Source organism: Charadrius vociferus, unplaced genomic scaffold (genome assembly GCF_000708025.1).
Source record: "Charadrius vociferus isolate BGI_N301 unplaced genomic scaffold, ASM70802v2 scaffold134, whole genome shotgun sequence".
NCBI lineage: Eukaryota > Metazoa > Chordata > Aves > Charadriiformes > Charadriidae > Charadrius > Charadrius vociferus.
The window spans coordinates 4,414,990-4,435,324 of NW_009648333.1; the positions used below are offsets into that span (position 1 = coordinate 4,414,990).

At 44.7% G+C, this 20,335-nt stretch overlaps 2 protein-coding genes across 2 annotated transcripts in view; one reads left to right on the forward strand and one right to left on the reverse strand.

The window, feature by feature from the left end:
* The window catches only part of RASL11B (RAS-like, family 11, member B), a 4,242-nt gene extending 1,903 nt beyond the window's left edge, over positions 1 to 2,339 (forward strand). Inside the window, exons 2-4 of the mRNA XM_009885025.1 lie at positions 224 to 310; positions 965 to 1,041; positions 1,872 to 2,339. Of these exons, the coding sequence (XP_009883327.1) occupies positions 224 to 310; positions 965 to 1,041; positions 1,872 to 2,339 (632 nt within the window). The remainder of the gene's footprint in view (positions 1 to 223; positions 311 to 964; positions 1,042 to 1,871) is intronic.
* A 4,352-nt stretch (positions 2,340 to 6,691) lies between these two features.
* The window catches only part of SCFD2 (sec1 family domain containing 2), a gene marked incomplete at its 5' end in the record, with an annotated part of 205,566 nt that continues 191,922 nt past the window's right edge, over positions 6,692 to 20,335 (reverse strand). Inside the window, 4 exons of the mRNA XM_009885027.1 lie at positions 6,692 to 6,784; positions 10,821 to 10,940; positions 15,455 to 15,589; positions 19,238 to 19,383. Coding sequence (XP_009883329.1) covers positions 6,692 to 6,784; positions 10,821 to 10,940; positions 15,455 to 15,589; positions 19,238 to 19,383 — 494 coding nt within the window. The remainder of the gene's footprint in view (positions 6,785 to 10,820; positions 10,941 to 15,454; positions 15,590 to 19,237; positions 19,384 to 20,335) is intronic.

A 20,335-nucleotide genomic window follows, 5' to 3' on the forward strand; every position in this document is an offset into this window, starting at 1 on the left:
CCATCCTCCCCCATCCCCGGCCCCAGCGGCTCTCCCCCCGAGGGGTGCCCGGCTGGGGAGCGGGTGTGTGCGAGCCCTGGAAGGCGGCGGCGTGCGGCGCCCAGCGCTGGGTCCCAAGTGTAAAAGAAGAGGAAAAAAAAAAAACCCTTAAAATCGGGGTGTCGTCGTCTCCCAGGAGTGTTTTTTACCGGGGCAAAGCGGTTAAAGCTTGTTCCCTGCGCAGCCCTGGGAAAGGCGCATCCCTGTCCCGGGAAACGCGCCGTCCGGGTTACGCTGCGGCTCCGCTCTCCACCAGAATTCGCTTTATGCGGTGAGAACGTTCCCCCCTCCTTGAAGGAGTCTTTTAGCTAAAACACGAAAGCGTTCTGTAAACCTAATATTCCATTGTACTCAGCAAACTGAGTGATCCAGGCAGTGCCAGCTTAACGGGGAAAGCAAAGAGGTGATGGGATGTACTTGAGTGTAGTACAGTGAGAAGTCTAAACTACAGTGAAGGTAAAATATACAGCATTCTGTTGAAGAAACGGCTTGGAAAAGCCAAACAAATGAAAAACAAAACAACCCAACAAATAGGTCAGCCAGCAGAGAGCTCTTTAGAAAAATGGTTTAAGTGCAGAAACTGTGAATGACAAGAAAATTGCCTTTCTGTAATAGCTGGTTATTTTGCACACTTATGTTTTTCATCTAAGTTAAGACAGTCTTTAAGAAGTGATTAAGTTCCAAGTTGCACAATATTAAACACCAAGCTCCAAACAAGTCAATGCAAGATTAAATCCCAGGCTTCTAGTAAAGTCACCGATTTATGTGTTGTTCCACACAAAAAAAAAACAACCCTTGTAACAGTGGTCCCTCCCCTCATAAATGGCGATACAACTTTTCTTGCACAACTAACGGGCAGCAGAAGCATCGTTTGTCTGTGGGGTGGCGGTGGCTGCACTCGTGAACCTGTTGGTGTTCCTCTCAGGTAATCTCTACAGCAGGCACATCCAGGTGGATGGAGAGATGTTGGCTATTCAAGTGCAAGATACTCCAGGAGTTCAGGTGAGCGAGGCGCAGCCAAAGCGGCTCTAAATCTGTGCCTGCGTGTGTCCCCCCGCGTGCAGCATCTCGTTAACGGTCCGTTTCAGAGTCCGGTGTTCTGTGTGGGAGAGGGGGTAACTTCTCGCAGAACCAGTGAAGCCAGACGTGTTGCGTGCCTGTAGTACGCTGGTAAAAGAAAACAACTCGCTGTTTTGATGAATCATTTGTACATTGGAGGCCCGTTACTTTTGCGTGGCTGAATTACTCAAGTGTCCTGTTCCTGTATATTGGGAACATTTGCACAGAATTGTTTCTGGTTTTGTGTCTAATAAGGTACATGTGGAAGAAAACGTTATGACCGCTGCCCAACAAGTTTTATAAATGTGTGTGATAGAGAGCAAAGCCTGCCCTACTGTGGCTGTGCTCATTAGTGTGTCACAAGTTAGTTTTGAATGTATAGACCTGAGTAATGCTGGATTGTTGCCTTTTTGAACTGGGCAACACTCCAGGTCTAAATGCTTCCAGCTCATATCTTTGCTTCCCCAGACTTACTGTCTAGCCAGTTAATTTCCCATTCTGTGCAACTACAAAGTCTTTCTCTGCATGCAAAACTACTCAGGTCAATTTTCCATTTGAGTATAGCAAACTCCAGTGTTAAATTCCAGCTTTTTGCAGCTGAATCAACACGCATGTATTCGCCGCGCTCAGATTAAGTTTGTACTTACAATGTGAAATGCAAATATATATGTCTGAAGCTGTAAAATGCTAGTTGGCTTTATGGACTCTTAAAGACAGGTTCCTTTAATCTTTTATGACTTCAGCTATCTAATTTGAGACCACTCATTTTTCAGATCCACGAACACAGTCTGGATTGTAATGAGCAGCTGAACAGATGCATTCGCTGGGCAGACGCCCTGGTGATTGTCTTCTCCATCACAGACTATAAGAGCTATGAACTACTCAGTCACCTTTACCATCACGTTCGACAGTTGCACCCAGGAAACGCGGTCCCTGTTGTCATCATAGCCAACAAAGCCGATCTCTTGCATGTCAAAGAGGTGGAGCCTCAGCATGGACTTCAGCTGGCCAACATGCTGGGCTGTACTTTCTACGAAGTGTCTGTCAGTGAAAACTATAACGATGTCTTCAATGCCTTCCACCTCCTCTGTAAAGAAGTCAGTAAACAGCAAACCACCAGCACCCCCGAGAGAAGGCGAACCTCCCTTATCCCACGGCCAAAATCGCCCAACATGCAGGATCTCAAGAGGAGGTTTAAGCAAGCTTTGTCTGCCAAAGTGAGGACTGTCACTTCTGTTTGACGGCAGAGCTATTGGTCTTCCCAATGTTTAGCCTGAGATTGAAACTTGGGGTGTTTAACACTGGCATGTCTATAGAGTCCAAGGCGTTGTGAAAGAAGGATGATTCAGGTGGCTTTCTGCATGGCTGTAGAAAGCAGCAGTTGCTTCAAACAGGAACAGTGGCAGATTGGAAAAGGAGGAAAAAAAACAACAAAAAAAAAAGCCCAAACTCAACAAAAGGTTCTAGGATGTGACTTGTAGAAGAGTATTTTCATTTGGAAAAGGAACTTTCCAGTAACTGAAACAAGCCTTCAGTTTGCCTTGTCTCCAATGGGACAGATTTGACTTAACGCTTGTGCAGAAACAACCTTTTCGCTGTAACTCAACTTCTTGTACTTGAGCAGGGAAACGCCCTGAACTGCCCTTCACTGTTCAGAAGTAACCACTCGAGTCTTTTTTTGTTTCACTTGGATGAAGGACAGCATGATGTATCTGTTTAATTTTATTGCACAGTAATAATGGTCGTTTCCCATGTATTTCCAAACAAATAAGCAAACATGAAATCATTCTGTAAAGATAAGTGGACACAACTGGGTATCAAGATTGTAAACAATGGTCCTTTATTTTTTTACTAGCTATTGCTGACAGCTGGACCAGACCCTTTGTATGCAAAACTATTGTCCATGGGGTGTAAACGTATCTGACTACAAATAACTTGTGGGTTTTCTTACTGTCTGGGGGGAAAAAAAAAAAAAACAAAACCAAAAACCAAAACCCCAAATTGTCCAGACTAAATGATCCAACATGGAGCTTTTGAGGCATGAGCTTGGAGTGGGAGTGGAAGTCCATTATAACTGCCAGTGTAAGACACTCCTCTCGGTGCAATGGGCACAGAAGGGATATGACTGTGATTCAGCTCGGTGCGAAACACAGCTGGCTCCAGGCAATGAAGCTGGTGGCTTGTTCTGAGCTGAGCCAGTCCCTCTTCATCCTTAAATACGTGTGGCAGACCTATATATATATATAACTTTTTTTTTTTTTTTTTTACATTGAGCCAATGGAGTTCACAGGCTAAAGGCCTTATACACATGCACTTTAAAAAGCCAGTTGTGCTTTTGTTTAAACTGTAACTTATTTATTTTGTGTACTGTTAACTCCTCGTGGGGAGTGGACTTTTCATTCTTACTGCCTGGTTCAACATTAAATTTTTGAATTGCATGTTTTCCTGTGTGTTCTTCGTGGGGGGCAAACAATGGGCGATAACCAGTGAAATGGCGAGTAGTTTTCTTAAGGTAGTTAACATACGCTGCAGAAAGAGTCAGAAGGCCTTTCCTGCCTCTGCCATTGCTTTATTAGCATAAACCACAGCGGGGGAGCTCTCACAACTGCTTTACAACTTCCTTCTGAGAAATTCTTAGGAGAGGAACTGAATAAGGCAGAGACCTTTCAAATTAAAATGGGATTCTTTATCTTCCCTGGTCAAAAAAACCCAACCCTCCAGTAAGAAAACAAGGATGTAAGGTAGGTCAAAATCTGGAAGAATGCTGAGTCTTTTAAGTAACTTCTGGTTTCTTCTTTAAGAGAAAAAAAAAAGAGCAGCTTTATATATTGAGTTATATGACAATGAAGAACTTAATCAAATTGCTACAAGTCTCCAATCATTTTATTCGTGCTTAAAGTAGCCTTAGGGAGACCCTACCCGAGGAGGAGGCTTGTGCTGGGCCCAGGGTGACTGCCACACAGGCTCACCGGGGCAGCATGAAGCAGTAACACCCGCTGCAGGGAAACCCTGACAAGGTCCTGCTGATGATAATCTTTTTGACCATGAGCTACTAGCTAAGTGACTTAGGACGAGACTTTGGAACAACATCGAGCTTGGCCATGCGATCTGAGCTTATTAATACAGTAGTAAACACATTTGCCAAGGGTGACCTTGTGTTTTCTCCTCCTCGTACCTTTTGAGTGTTGCTTAGTGTCACGCGCAGAGGGCTTAGATGTGGTCCTGCATCTGCCCAAGCAAAGTCTTTTCTGTGCTGTTCCAGCTCACGTGTGACTGGCAGGAGACCTCTCATGCCCTGGGCTTTTCCCTGAGCACATGCTCTGTGTGAAAAGGCTCCGCTCCAGTCTTGGTCTAGAAGAGGAGCAGGCTCTTGTGACCGTCTCCTTTCAGGTCTTCAGCTCCTGAGTATGAGACAGTGGCCGAGTCGCAGCACCCATTGCCACAGCTGTGGCCCCACTGGCTGAACAGATTCCTAGATTCCTCCAAAGCGTGTGTGTGTGTGTCAGGGGGAGGATGATGACTTGGGAAACTAGTTTCTGTCTCAGTAAGAGGAGATGCTTGACCCGTAGGAAGTGCAAGAGCAGCAGTGTCTGCTTAAACTCACCCCCTTCCGGTTCTCCTATATAGTATGTCCCCGGATGGCCAAGTCAGGGACCTGAGAGCATCTGATGAAAGACAGTGAGGGAGAGAAGACCACAGCTGTCAGGCTCCATCATCCCAGGAAAGAGCACCATCTCAGAGGTCTGAGTACCTGAACTCACTGGCCAGCAATGGCCACCGGATGCTGGACAGCCTTTCTGCTACCAGCAGCATGTGGAAACCCCTGGGACAGCCCCCAGGACAGAAGGTCTAGGTTCTTAGGGGCAACAAATAGTGCAAAAGAAAAGGGCGTCTCAGGAATATTCAGCCCTGCCGTGCGTAGTGCTGTGTACTAGGAGAGAAGGAGAAGAAGGATGAGGTTTGGCATTGTAAGAGCATTGCTTTATTGATTACAGAATTTACAAAACATCCATATTCTAAGATTAAACAGCACAGAAGGACAGAAAAGAAACCAAGAGACTGGGTATTTGCGTTCCAGTTGCTCTGTTCAAACTATTTCTCAAGCTTTTAACATTGCAATCTCATAATATTTCACATTTTTTATAGCACAAAGTTCCATTCTATAGTCATTCTTATAAATCTCTCTTCCATAGAGGCAACATTGTCCATGCTTTATAATCAGTCCATTGTTTCCTTCCAGCCACTCAAAAGTGAATTTAAATCAAAATGCACCCTTTTCTGAAGACCATTATAAACATTTAAGAGAACTTATGCTAGCTAGTGAACAAAGGTTAAAAAGCTACTTCCCATTTCATCTATTCCTTTGGCATAATGAGGAATGCTATGATAGAGTGAATGTCACTTATAATTTCACATTCTCATCTCAGTGTAAGCAGTAGTCTGAGCATCACTTGGATGAAGCAAGAGGATGCAGCTTTAGAGCTCCACCATTTTATGTTGCGATTCTGAAGCCTTGGTGCTGTAGGCAATCACAATCTCTACCGGCTGCTGCTTTTTTATCACAGATCGTATCAAAGTTTTATAAGGAAAAATTACATAACTGAATTTGATAGCAGCTTTTTCATGATCATAAATTAAAAATAAAAGCTGTTCTCTAATCATGCTGTTCAGAAATCTAGCTCAAGAAAGAATCTGTCGCTGCGGCCTCTTGAAAATGGGATCGTGCTTTTTTTTTTAACTCTTTTTCTTTTATAAATGCATGTGAGGGGAGGATTCTTCCAGGGTTATCATCAAACCATCACAGCCCATATGTCCTCCTGCGTAAACCTAGAGAGAAGTGTGCCATCAGAAACAGCCTTTTCTCCCGGGACTGTGGGTGGAGAAACTAGAGCAGGAAAGGGGAAGCTGAGAGAGAAGCAACCACGTACGTAACGCAACCCCTGAGTCTGGCTCTCTGCTTCTCTGCCCCTACCAGTCCCACTGGGAGAGCATCACCAGACTGGGAGCTGCTCTGTTGGCTACATCAGGGCTGTGCTCCATCGCCCTCCACCTCTAGTGGTGAAATCCAGAGATGAAGTAAGAGCAGAGGCGGTTAATGCTGTATAAGGCACAGGTGTTGCAAGGCAGCATGGCAGAGAGGGTGGATTTCGCTAGTGTTTCACTCCCTCGGCAGCATTTCCCACCAGAAGCAACCCCAGAGAAACCATTGGGAACACTCAAGAGAGAAAAATACTGCTCAGGGAGTGCAAATTCAGCATCACCTGGTCCTCAGCTGCTCCTTTTCTAGGGAATTATTACAAGTGATCAGCCCTGCCGCCCAGAGCGGGGCTGGGGTGATTCAGCACCGCGCGGTGTTACCATTAAGGAGGGGGCAGTTGTTGCTGGACAACTGGGCCATTTTGAAGAGGTGCCTCCAAGCTGCACGTGTTCCCCTGCAGGCAGATACCCAGCTGCCTCACCCCGTTTCAGCTGGAGCCATCACTACAGCAGGGGACTTGTCATTTGTCGGAAGGCTATCGGGAAGGGTGTTGGACCAGGGATTTGATGTTTCCAGCCGAGGCACGCGCTTATCTTCTCTGCAGATCCTCCCTCGTTAGATATCGGCGTCAGGCTGGAGACGGTCTGTGGCAAACAACAGCTCAATAGCACTACGTGGCGTCAGGAGGGCAGAGGAGAGCACGATGACCTGAAAGAAGGGGGAAAAGAAACAACAAGTCAAAATGAAGGCGACCGAGACCGATCACGCTAACGAGCCACGGATATGAGCTGTTTGCTTCACCCAGTGCTCGACGGGCTGTGTGTTTCTGGTGTTTACTGACAGGGCAATACCACTTGCCCAGTGAAACTGTCTGCTCGCTAATAACTGTAGTTAAATCACTTTAAGGAGCATAATGACTGGTAGCATTGCACTCTTAATGAATGCGTGCTTTGACTCACTTCTACCCACATCTTACCCGGTGATTTGTTGTGACTGCCATTGCGTTTACTGGGAGGCAGCAGCTGATGAAGCTGGGGTTTCCTCTCCCGGAGCACAGGTTTGAGCGATGGCTGGTTCCTCTCAGCTGGAGGCAAGGCGAGCACCACAGAAGTGCCGCTGGCCAGCTGTGGAGAGCTACGGTCCCCAATCAGAAACGTCTCTTCAGACCAGGCTCAGGCTGTTCTGCACACCAGGACCAAGGCTCAACCTCAAGCCATCGGCTCGGGACGCTATCACTTCCGTTTGGTCAAATTTTTAACCCAAGATGGGTCTGATGAATGAAACTGTCGCTCGCTACAGCCATGATACGCACCCTGCTAGAGGCAGGTATCTGTTTTTATTAAGTGAAAACCAGTGCACGGGTGCCCAGCGTGAAGGACAGGACAAAGCTATCAGCAAGGAGCAAGCCCCTATGCTTTCGCTGCGTGGAGCTAACTCAGGGTCAGATTTGTATGACGCTGCTCTTACAAGGCCCCACGCTCAGTAGTGTCATGACCGCAGGCAGGGATGTGGGGACACATTTATCTTACCAGCCCATTTGAACACGAATTTGCTTCTTCAGTGCACATCCGAGGAGAAGCAGCACAAGCATCAACAAGGGAGTATGTCTGTGTGTCCCTTTCCTGCAGTTGCTATCAAACCGCTTGTGCTTTTCATCGCCCGGCTTAAATGTGCGGTAGTGCTGCATTTCAACTTTTTTTGTTGTTCTTTCTTTCATCTTTTCACTTCAAATAATGAAAGGAATCTGGAGTTAAGTTACTACAGATCCCTTCTGTACTGATGATAGTCTCCCCCTCACTTCTCCCTTCCCTTGTCCTCCCACACAATCTGCGGCAAACTGACACTGATTATCTCTTCTCCTTCCTATGGATGAAAAACTCTGTAATTTGCAGATGCCAAAGGCTGACACTTATGTTACTTATGTTACGTGAGAATCCGACTATAGCACAGTATGTGCTCATCTTGTTATCACGCAGCTTAATTCTGAAAAACACGAGGGGACACGTTACCAAAGTTTTTTGGGTGTACAAGCCAAACATCAACAATAGCCACTGCCAGATAAAAGCAATTTCTTCTCAGAGTCCCACCACTGAACCCTGAGGGAATTTGGGCAGCTAATCGCAAGCCCAGAGAGAAAAAGGAGAGCTGCAACTTTAATGTCTGAGAAAGGACGCAGCGAAATACAGTGGGACTTCCCTCCTTTCCCCCCAATATCTCTGAGGGCTCCCTGAGGGGGATAACTGTGAATATTTGTTCCTTCATTTTTACAGAGAAGGGGCGAATTGCCCAAATAAGTAATGCACATCCCTTCTCCAAGCAGGTCTCTTCAGGACAGCGTAGCTCCTTTGGTGACCTTCTCCTTGTTCAGTACAGGGCGCCTGTCTTTGATGCTTCACCCGAAGGGCTATCCCTCCTCATGGCAGCCAGGGTGGAGGAGCCAGGGTGTCCCATCCCAAGCCAGGAGGTCCCAACCACTGTGCTGCAAGGGGCAGTTCCCTCTCAGCAGAGGGCAGGGAAGGATGCAGCTAACATCTGATGGTGCATCTGGAGGGGTTTATCTGTCTGCATGCCTCAGCCACAACCGTGCAGATGGCTGTGGGTGTTGGGAGGGTGAAACACCCACTCATGCTCTTTCCCCTTTTTTTAACTCTCCTGAGTAAAGTGGGGAAAAAAGGGTGATTTCTTCCTCTGAAAACAGGATACTTTTCACTAGGTTAGGGGAGCTATTCACCACCATCCAAAACCAAATGATGCGTAGGAAACGCTGTATTCCTCTGTGCTCCTCCATGAGAAATACATTTGTCATTCATATTCAGATGCAGAGCAGTTCTGTGGAGGGAAACATGTCTCCTACTCCGCATTTAAATGTCATTTGCCTCAACTCCAAATAACTGCTGAAGTAATCAGTGCGTCCTGTCAGTTTTTCTGTTACTTTCCTCGGTTCTTTATTTTTGCACCCACACGTCTCTCCATTTCTCCAAAAGCCAATAATTAGTATAAATGTCAGTGCTTTGTTTGACTGGAAGGCACTGGGGAGGCCAGTTTTCCCCTGATGCCTGAACACCACAAAAAAAGCTCTGTTAGACGCTGGCTCGAGTTAGACAAATGCCTGGCTTTTTGAAAGGAGAATAATCCCAAACAGGTGGCACATATTCACAGCTATAGTGCAGAAATCCAGGTAAATCCAACAAACGCGTAAACTTTTTTTTTTTTTTTTTACATCAGAGACTCACACAACTGCTTCTTTTCTTCTTTCTCTTCCTCCTCCCGCCTCTCCCCCCACGTCCTTTCACCTCTAACACAGCACATTTGGACAAAGGGCAAGATGCAGTAAAAGCTTAAAATTCTTTAGGAATCTGCCTCAGAGGGTGACCTGCTGCCGGGGTTAAGCCCCAGCAAAGCAACACCAGATCCCATGTCACCATTGTCAAGCCTCAAGTCCTTCTAGAAAGCCAGTCAAAAGTCTCCCTGCATAGTTCTCAACCAACTCACGTGTTAACCCTGTGCTCATCTTTCAGGGTGTATTAATACATTTCGGGTGTGGATTAACTCGTCCATCAGTGTGTCACAACTCAATCCCCCTTCAAGATGGGAAAGAATTTTATTCGCTGTTTTGAGAAGATTGATTAGCAATAGGCTAATTGGGGAGAAACGTGTTATCAGATCAAAAAAACATTGCTAAAAATGGCACTCCATCTTCCAAAATAGTCCTTGAGACTGCCTTGTAAAGACGACTAAAACGTGGAAAACACATGTCAAACCCAGGGGCTGCTCAGCCTTTGGTTGGTTCCATTTTGCTAACGATTTCTCACCAATCAAAACCGCATTCCATGGGAATTGAAAACAAGATGTTTACAAGCCACCCTGGAAAAACTAGACTTATGTTTACGATGCAGCTGGTTACACAGCACTTCTCTGCAGTTTTTAGATCATCCGGTGTATCTGCACTACTCAGCAGAGACCTGATTGCTCCTCCACAGTTATCAATGATTTTTAAAATCTCGGGACGCCAGCACAGCCCATCTCTCCTCCTCTCCCTCCCCACTCCATTCAGATGACAGATGTTCTGCTGCCAGGGGGTGGCAGAGACAAAGACCAGCCGCACTGATGCTATTGAAGCTTCACTGTGGAAGCCATTCTCCTTCCAGAAGCCTGACAGCACATCCAAGGGCCACAGAGACTTGGGGCTTCCTCCACATCACCTGCCTCAGGCTACTTAGGGCATTTAGCGGTCAGATATTTATCAGAGATACCTGGCCTGGACCAGAAACCAGTACAGCTGTATCCAGGCTAATTTATCTTCCTCCTCAGCAATGCCAATTGACTTGTCTGCGGGATCACCACTGATGCGTCACTGGATGGTACCCAGACCCTTGGCAGGCTCTTTCTGAGCATCCCTGCAGATGTACTGCCAGGGAGCCTGTAGCCTTTTGGACAGCAAATGTTTCTGTTTATAAAGAATACCAAGAAATGAATATTTTCATATGCAGAATAATGCCAGTCTGTTCTCAACTCTCCAACCTGAGTTTGAACTTTTATTGCTGACTCTAACATGTGAAAAATAGACCCTTCATGCCTGACCGCTTGTTGCCTACAGATGTTTCACAGCAAAATCCTAACACCATTCCTGTCCCTGTGACTGCGGCTCCGTGTAGGTTTGGTACCAGTGCTACAGGGAACATTATCTGATGAATTTTCTTACTCTTTGTTCAGCTAGGAACTGCACATTTAGAGCCGTTTTTACCTGGGTACCAGGTTTGCGTGTCCCTACCAGATCCTTCACCATTTTGACCTCGGAGACCGTCACTCCACCAACCATAAAGATGATCAGAAGAGGATTGTCACCAGGGTGAGGGCGATTCACCTGTAAAATGCAGGAAAGCATTATTTGTAGTTGCCCAATCCAGCTCCAAACCTATAGTCTAACAGTCATCGTCTCCCTGAGCTGTTGGAGGAAAACTAATGAGGAAGCCCAGAAACAAATATTAATGGAATGCTGGTTTCTGTAGCAGCTGAGAGGGAAATCAATGGGGTTGACGCCCAGTTAAAACTAATGAACTGTTTCCAGGGAACTCCTAGTGGAGTTTCATGAGGTCTGAGGGCTTCTCCCTCCATTCCTTCTTCATTTCTTCCCTACCTTTCCCAGAGTGGGAGGAGAGTACTTGGGTGGATGCACAGTTTGGATACACATATGCATGGGGCTTTAAAGGATGAGGGGTAAATTACTACCCAGCAGAAGCAAGGAGTCCAGCCTAAACATGCTAGAATCCCCGCCTGAGGTCAGCAATGTAAAGAATCGTAAGTAATGTGTTTTCAGCAGTCCAGCAAAAAAATCCTTTACAATTTATCCAATGAAAATAAATCAGGTTCGTTATAGTATAAAATCAGTTTCTAGCTTCTTTCACTTCAGAGTTTTCAATACTTCTATGGCTGGGTTGTAACTAATACAGAGAAACTTTAGCTCAAACAAAACACTTGTTTCATTTTTCCCCAATTATCACTAAAATGGCACAAACATTCCACTCCAGTTAAGACTTTATAAAAACCGCATTTTAATTTTAAACATGAAGGTGATGCTTTACACCAGTTTCCTCTTAACCATTTCTAGAAGTTTGATTACTTTGCCGTTTCCTAGCAGACTCTTTCTTTCTTGACAAAACACACGCCCCTGCCAATGCCTTGCTCCGCTCTTTGGGAACGATGTCAATGGAGCCGGTGCAATTGCTCTTGTCACACCACCTTCGAATAAGAAACACTCCAAATGTGTGGCTCCGCAACGTGACAGCGAGAACAGCTTAATTTGCTCCTTTTTAGACTCTCCGCCCCCTCTCCTTCCACAAGCGTAGGTTTTCGACAGCGTTCACTCGACAGAATGAAAGCGGTCGTCAACGCGTGTTTGGGCAGAGCGCAGTTCCTGTGCTTTCACCACCACGGCAGCTCTCTTTGATCCCCGTGACTCTAGTTCCTGAGGGTAGACTTCTTCTTTTCCTTGTTGTGCCTGCCCTATATTTAGTCTTTGGGCAGTTTTTCATCCTGCAGCTCCGTCAGGCTTTCTGACTGACTGGCAACCTTCAGAAGAGACTCTTCCCTTTGAGGCAAGCGCCGGGGGATGGCGTGCTCTTCTGTCCGGGCTAGCCGGCCTGTGGTTACACAGGGCTCCCTGTTCGATGCTGGTCCCCAGGCAGGGAGCTCTTCAACTCCCTGGGAGTTTGAAACCAGTATATTAATGTGCCGAGTATGTGTGCACTGGGTATTTATTCTCTTAATCACCTCCACTTTGCCAGCCACCGTCATTGAACTGATGGCACGGATAGCATCTATACTACAATTCAGCAGGGTGTCCTGGAATTCCGGTGTGATATTGAGCAATTTTCCGTTTACACCAACAGATCAATTAAGTGGATACACCAGAGCTGACAAAGACTTTCTTTATGCACTTTTCCCACATCAGACTACTCACTTCTTACTATCTGCATATAACAGAGTGTCAAGCTCAAATGAAAAAAAGTCCATTCCTATTACAAACATCGTGAGGAGTTTAAGTAAGACCTAAATATTTACTTACAGAACAGGTCAGATAGAGCTACTACTTGCTAAAATATTAGGATGTTTCATGCCCTAATTGCTGTAAGCAGTGACACAGGTTAAAGAAATAACTACGCGCAAAAACGGTAAAGATAAAAGTTGACAAAACAGTCTGCTACGGCATTTGAAGGTAATACAGAAACTACCATTTTATTCCTTTTCGTGGATCTTTGCTCTTCTTAATCTTGTCGCCAGGGCAAACAGCTCCACTCCCTCTCATGAAGCTTCTGAAGGACCCAAGACATATGAAAAGAGCTTGAACTTCAGGAGCTTGATATTGAATAACGCCTCTCTTTTCTAGTATCTTTCCTAATATCTAGCAACAACAAAGTCATCGTAAACATGCAGGCGTAACACTGGACACACTGAAAGGACACCCAGTATAAGAGCATTAATCGGAAAACACAAGCTTTCATGGCAATACTAAAGAGAAAATGTCTTGACAAATCATTTCCTTCAGTCAAAATAAACCTAGATCCAAACACATGGTGCCTATATAAAACTTATTATTTTTCAGAAGACTAAAGTTCAAACCACGAATTCCAGAAACGCATATTAAAAATACTATTAGGCATGCAAACTCTAAATTAAATTAAAATTGCAATGAAAAGGGTCTTGGAATCTGTAATTTTGTTATGCTATGCACAAGTGTTTTGAAGGAGGACAATACTTAGGGTACAAAATATTTGGCTGTGTTAAGAATGCAAGTTTCTGCCAAGATTTTTTTTGTTTGATAATACAACCACCCAAGGCTCTCTCTTTTGAAAGAAATGGCTGCGTGTAGCTAAACACAGCTCATTTCTGTGATGCAGAAGAAGAACTGAAATGGACTGCAACAAAAGCAACATGTATCTTCTGGGATCCTTCTAAAGTTCGGTTGTTTTGGGACATTTCTGAGGCCTCTGAATGGCATTTACTGTGAAATCTGAATCTTGCAAAAATCCCCAACTGAAATTCAATTTCAGTTCAAATTGTCATGCATTATATAAATTGGGAAGGTTATCTCCGGCAATTAGAAAGACTAACCAAGAAAAAAGCAAAACCATTACATTGAGCAAAGGAGCCTGAAAGAAGAAGGAGGAATGGTTCCCTGAACTAGCAGAGCATCCCAGCAGGACATCAGCCTTCTCTCCAGCTCTGAGCCCACCACTACTGCATTTCCTCAGGATGCTGATGGTTAGAGGGCTCTTTACTGGTGCATGTGTCTGTGTGGAGGAGAGGGAGCAGGGGAGATGTGAAAGTGGGGTGACAGAGGTCAATAGAACTCTGAAATTGAAGCAGGAAGACATTGGAGGACAGGTTTGTTCTCATGGCAGATCACAAAACACAGACTTTTCCTCTGAGGAAAGTCAGCAGAAACAACTTCTACTGCCCCAGGAAGGGTATCTCTGCCAATCAGGACACCAGCACCAATGCATCTGGTATTTGTGACCAATCGGAAACCAATTAATTTAGCTGAATAACTGGAAAAAGGAAAACACATTGATCACCAGAAACTAGACTGCCATGCAAGGCACTTGGTGTCAATGATACCAAGCTCAGATCATCATAAACCACGTGTGTTCTAGAACAGCAGTCAAAAAAGGAATCCTTGTCAGGGGGGCCTTTTCCCTTCACCTTCCCTAAGCTTCAAAACAAACACATCCACCAGAGAAACAACTTCTGGATGAGAGGTATCTTTAAAAGTCTGTCCTGGATGAACATGTCTGAGTCCATCACTTACTAAAGCACGTTTATATAAGTTGGCATTTATATTGAGGCATTGAGGAAGAAATAAAAATATAAGGAAGCTCATGAAATAATTACAGTGCTGATGGTGCAGTAAGTGGAGAAGATCCTCCTGCGTGAGAAATACAGGCTGGTCAGAAACTCATTCATGCAATAATCGCGCACTTGCCAACAAGCCAGGCTTCAGACTAAATGAGCAAGCACAGACACATTTGCGAGGTATGTGATGATGCCTATGAAATATTCATCTTACGTAAGGTTCTCTTACTAGCAGAGATGCAGGTGCTTACAGGTACATATTGCCAAAATACACTTCATACTGTAACATAATACTCTTCAATGGAGAATTCAGGATATGGAGTAAGACAGAGCCGAACGTAGAGCATGCTAGCTACTCCACACTTCACCTCTGTAGACGTTTAACAAACACTTAGCATAGCCTGATTTGTAAAGCAGAGTAAGGTCTTGTAGAAAGACTGTCTTAAAGCATGCTAAGAGCGTCCACAAGGCAATTTCTGACTAACAGGTTTCCTTCCTTCCCACTGCAAGTTGAATCTGATCAAGTTAGAGAAAAGGCACTGAACATAGAGCTCGTCTGGTGATCTTCCTCCCCTGTGAGACCTGACTGTTCATACTTACTTCTCTCCTATCTCAAGGCTGCTCGGTGTCCTTAAAATCCTTTGATGAGGTGCCTTGCAAAATGCCTTTTAGAAATCCAGGTAGGTTGTATGAACTGGCACTCACTTATCAGTTTCCTTGGTGGGTGTCTCTGATGAGCTCCAAAAGCTATGATGTGAGGTAGGACTTCCACAGCCACATTGCCTCCTCCCAGACATACCATCCTTATCTAGGTGTCCAGTCTGCTCCATTCCTTGTTTTGTACAGCAGGTGCTACCCAGCTGTACTGTACCTGCAATGCATGCCCTCCTGCAAGGATTTAACTCTCCTAACCGCCCCTGAAGTTCTGCTCAACAATATCAACCCAAATATAAAAAATCAGCTACTGCCATACGATGCTATGACCTGAGGAAAATCATAGAGATGAGCTTGGGAGGCCTGGTTTACCTTCATGAACATGCTGAATCCAGTTTTAAGGAGATCGGTGAGGCCTGATGACATGTGCTCAATATCAACAGGATCAGGTCGATCAGGATTACAGATCTCTTCCACTATCTGTTTCAGCAGTGGTTTGTAAGAAGCCTGCACAGAAAGAACAATGCACTGTGAGTAAAGCTGTTTAGACTTGGTGCACCTGCGCGCCTAAAGATTTTATTTCCATTACAGGTAACAAAAATAATTATCCTAGAAAGAAAACCATTCAAAGAATTAAAAAATTACAGAAGCAGCAGTGGTCTTTGTGACTTGGACGGCAAACGGTGCGCACCAGAACAGCACCAAACTGGACAGACAGGAAGATGGCCACACATTTACTCTGCCCCATGTGTATTACGTGAGTAAAGGGAGGCAAGGAAGAAAGGGGGCTTCTAGTTTCTCTGAAATCTTTTTTGGAGGTCGGACAGAAAGGGACAGCACTAGGGATGACACCCCGTTGCCCATCATGCACCCAGAAGAGCTTATTCCCTTTGTAATGATTTTACAAACACTTATGCAGTGCTTCTTAGGAGGAGTTGCTTACTGACCACTGCTGTCTTCCCACAGGCGTCACATCAGCACTGAAGCCTGGACATCAGCAGGGCTGGGAAGAGGCCAACCTGCCTGTTTGTCCCTCATGGGAGAGGAGAGCTAAGGAGTCCCTCTTAGTCCTTCTGCTTCTACAGCCAGGGCACTCTACATAATACTTCCACCTGTGGAAAACCTTAGAAAAACAGGCCAAACCACCCCACCAACATCATGCACGTCAGAGCTTCAGAGAATTTAGGGACCAAGAAAAGTAGAACACATAAGGGTACAAATGGTCAGCATCCTGGAAGATCCGCTTCCAAAGGATCCACCCTGAATCCTCTTGAGGGTCTACGAACCTGTGCTGAATATGAACTAGAAGCCTAGAAATTTCCACATTCCTTTACCAAGGTTTAAACCACTCTGCCATCCTGAAAAGGTTTCCAAGATAAAAATTTTCAGGACTTGTGGAAAGACAGTCTTTAATGAAAATTTGACTTCACTTGCTTTACAGATAGAGCTTTGCTTTGCTGGTTTCAACTTTGCCCAAACTGCAACGGAACCACAATCATTTCAGGAAGCTCAACACTCTTAGAAAATGAGAAGCTTTCAAATTAGCACATGTGTTTTGCTTTGAGACTAGCCCAGGTATACATCATCCCCTAGATTTCTTGAGGGAATCAAGCGTAACATCATTCATTTTGTAATGATATCTACAGGAGACATCATGCAAGATAAACATAAAAATGGATGGAAAATAAAAAGCAAGCCGCTTGGCTTGAAACTAAAATTTTCTGGAGTAATTAAAGAAATGTTTTCAATCGAAGACTTTACAGTGAGAAACAAAACTCTCAGTTTTTGAATACAATCCTGTCAACGAAGGTTTATACAACTCATCTAGTTCTTCTCACAACACGTGCATAATTTTTAATTGAGCCAACAAAGCAAATTACAGCAGACATGAGCTGCAGGATCTTTTAGGAGAACATGCCAAGATTTGTGTCAAATCTAGTCACGCAATAAACAACTGTTTGAAAATACACATGCAGGCATGAAGTCCTGTGTATAAAAGTCTGTTTATTATCTTCATAGATGAGGAACAGAAAGACATTAGGAATGAAATGTTTTTGGAGTAGAGATCAAGTCACAGTTAAACAGAGAGGCTTACTGCATGAAATTAAAGGAAAATGATTATCTGACTTCAGACAAAACTATGTACTCAAAAGATGTTAAAAATGTGCTATGATTTTGCATGTCTGAATTTTTAGCACCAAAACTCAGTGCCCTTCAAAAGGATTCAGTTCGGTTACAGAGATACTAAAGGCAGATACTATGATCACTTACCTTTTTTTAGCTATGCTAGTTTCAAATATTTTCAAAATCTTTTATGACTTGACATCCACCTATTACATTTTTAGGGAGTTTTTACTTTATCTTTTATACAAGCCCAAACAGCTGCATTGATTTCTAACTCATATAATGAAACTCTTATCAACTTTAAATTTTGGCGGGCACAAATTGTTTTTAAAACAGTTGTTAAAAACCTCGATGGCTACGGGACGTACCTCAGAAAAGATTATAAGGAGAAAAGGAGAGAGAAAAAGAGAGAGAAAGAAAGAGAATGAGAAAAGGAGAGGAAGGGATGGAAGGAGGGAGGGGGGCAGAGAGGGATGGAGGAATATACTTCTGACCAAGATGAAAAGAAAAGAACAGTAGTTACAATATCAGGCAAAATAAATGCCCTCCTCTTGCATGGTCGCTACACAAACTGGTTTAATAACCTGATGAAAACGTTCTTCATGCAAGACATACAAACTTCAATGCTACAAAAAGTCCTTTCAAGAGGCTATCCAATTCCCACTTACTTATCTATAGAAACCTTTTTTTGAGTCTTAACAAGAAACGGAGGCTTCCCAACTCCTAATAGATAAAGCGGAAAAGCACCTCAGGCTAAACCCATTCCCATAGCACTAAGCCGGGCCGGGAATGCGTATGGCCATGGGAAGGGCACAACATCTTCAGAGGAGCTAAACTGACCGCACGCAAGCCATGTATTAACCCGTGCCAGTCAAAAGATAGGTCTATTTGTAGAGAGCTGTATTTATGACGGAAAAAAACACACTGCCTGCTTATTTATGCTACTCTAAACCCACTGAAACTGCCCTTAGCAGAGGGTTGGTCCTATTCAAGCAATTAAATCCGTCGCACAGCCAGATTAGGGGGCTGCAAGGTGTTAATACATCCCTCGGTGCGCTTCAGCACTTCGCCCTAAGCAAACAACCTGGGTTACATCCAAAGAACACACTGATGCTAATTACACTTCCAGGAAACTTTTAGAGGGCATTTTCTTATCATCTGACTCCACCGCCCCCCCCCTCCCCCCACTGAACTGTATTAAATATTTAACAATTTTCCCCCATTTCAGACACCAGACTGGTCCTAACCGCTAGGCGACTTCAGTAACAGGTTTTCTCCACCTTAGTTTTCCAGCGACATTTTGCAACACTCCCAATTCCTGTTCTTACAAAGCAATGCTTAATTTGAACTACACCCCTCTGCTGGTCTACAGCATGCTTATGAGTTTGGAAGGATTTGTTTTTTTTCTGGATCAAGGCCAGAATCAAGTTTTACGGCCTGTCTCTAAATCACTGTACGTGCTTTCCATTGTAAAACTCTATTTTTAACTGAAAAAAGTTAAAACACTTCGGGGGAGATGGAGAGAGAGAAAACCACTGTGTATTAGTCCTGATGAGCTATAGTAATATCATCGTTCGTGCGTGCATATTTTAGGAACAAAAGCTGCAGTTTTCACCCATTTACAAATGGGACTGCCTCTCACGCTTATAGGGATGGGAGAAAAAATACACAGGAATACAGCTGCTGTATGGATGCGGGGGCATCCCGCTTTGCTATGTCAGGAGAGGTATTAGTCCAGAACCATCTTGCCCTAGCCCTGCCTTTCACAGGCATTCATGGCATATCGCAGTGCTGCAGAGTGAATCCCAAATTTCTTCCTCAGACAATTCTTTGTTGACATTGACACGGATCTGCCTGAGTTTGGATGAAGAAGGAAGTTCTCGGTGATTAGGTCAATTATAAAATCCATCCTTAAATATCTTCCACATGGGCAGAGCACATATCAGACTAGCACATCAGCAAAATTAGTGCTGTAAGTTTGACAGCGCGCTGGAGAAATAACACACATCGGGAAGAGAAAGATTGACTTGCCTGGTGGGTGTTGCTGCCTGCATTATGTATGGAATTAAACTGTTTCATGTGCATTCGAGCTCTTGCAATATCCCTGAGGGACTGAAAGATATCATCCACTGCATCTGTGGCTTTCTCAGACGTCAGGTTCGGCGACGAGTCACAGCCTAAAGAAATAAAGAAACACGGAGCTGAGCGAGTGAAAAACTTTCAAGTGTTTTGATAATAAGCAGTCGCAAAAGGTAACTGGGAGGAAATTTTCAATTAGTTTCATCGTGTTATATTCCAGAACATTATTGTTAGACAGCATGTTCTCAGCATGGCACGAGTCTCTGTAGCTAAGCAAGAAGCTGTAAATCCTAGACAGCGAGCAAAGCCAACAGCAGCACCTCCCTAACCACATCTGTAACCTAGATCACACAGCAGTTTCATGGGTGATGTTTCAGGGTATGTTTTGGTCTCCGCAGCAAACAGAAGGTCCCACGCTTGCTGGCCCTGAAGAAGAGACCCACGTGGAAAGGAGTCGGCTGGTTTGCTGGTCTCCTCGGGGCGAAACAGCCATGAAGAGGGGAATTGCTCCTCAGGCATCCTACCCGGGCCCCGGCTGGCAGCCTGCTGACCCCAAATGCGTTTCCTGCCTTTGCGACAAGAAAAACGGGAAAAGTCTGTGCTAAATACAGCAGAAATGATAGCTACGCATTGGGAAGGGCTGTATTATCATAAAAAAATCCTTATCCCTCAAAGCAGCAGTTATTACTTTTAATGTATTTTTCCAAAGTGCTTCTATTCCTTTAATAATTCTTCTTGCCTAGTACAAGAGGTAACGGGCTCAAACTTGAACAGAGGAAGTTCCATCTTAACATGAGGAGGAACTTCTTTCCTGTGAGGGTAGTGGAGCACTGGCACAGGCTGCCCAGAGAGGTGGTGGAGTCTCCCACTCTGGAGACATTCAAAACCCTCCTGGATGCTGTCCTGTGCAACTGCTGTAGGTGACCCTGCTCTGGCAGGGGGGTTGGACTGGATATCTCTAGAGATCCCTTCCAACCCTGACCATTCTGTGGTTCTGTGATTCTGCAGTTCTGCGATTCTGCCAAGATATAATGGATATCTTCCACTGAG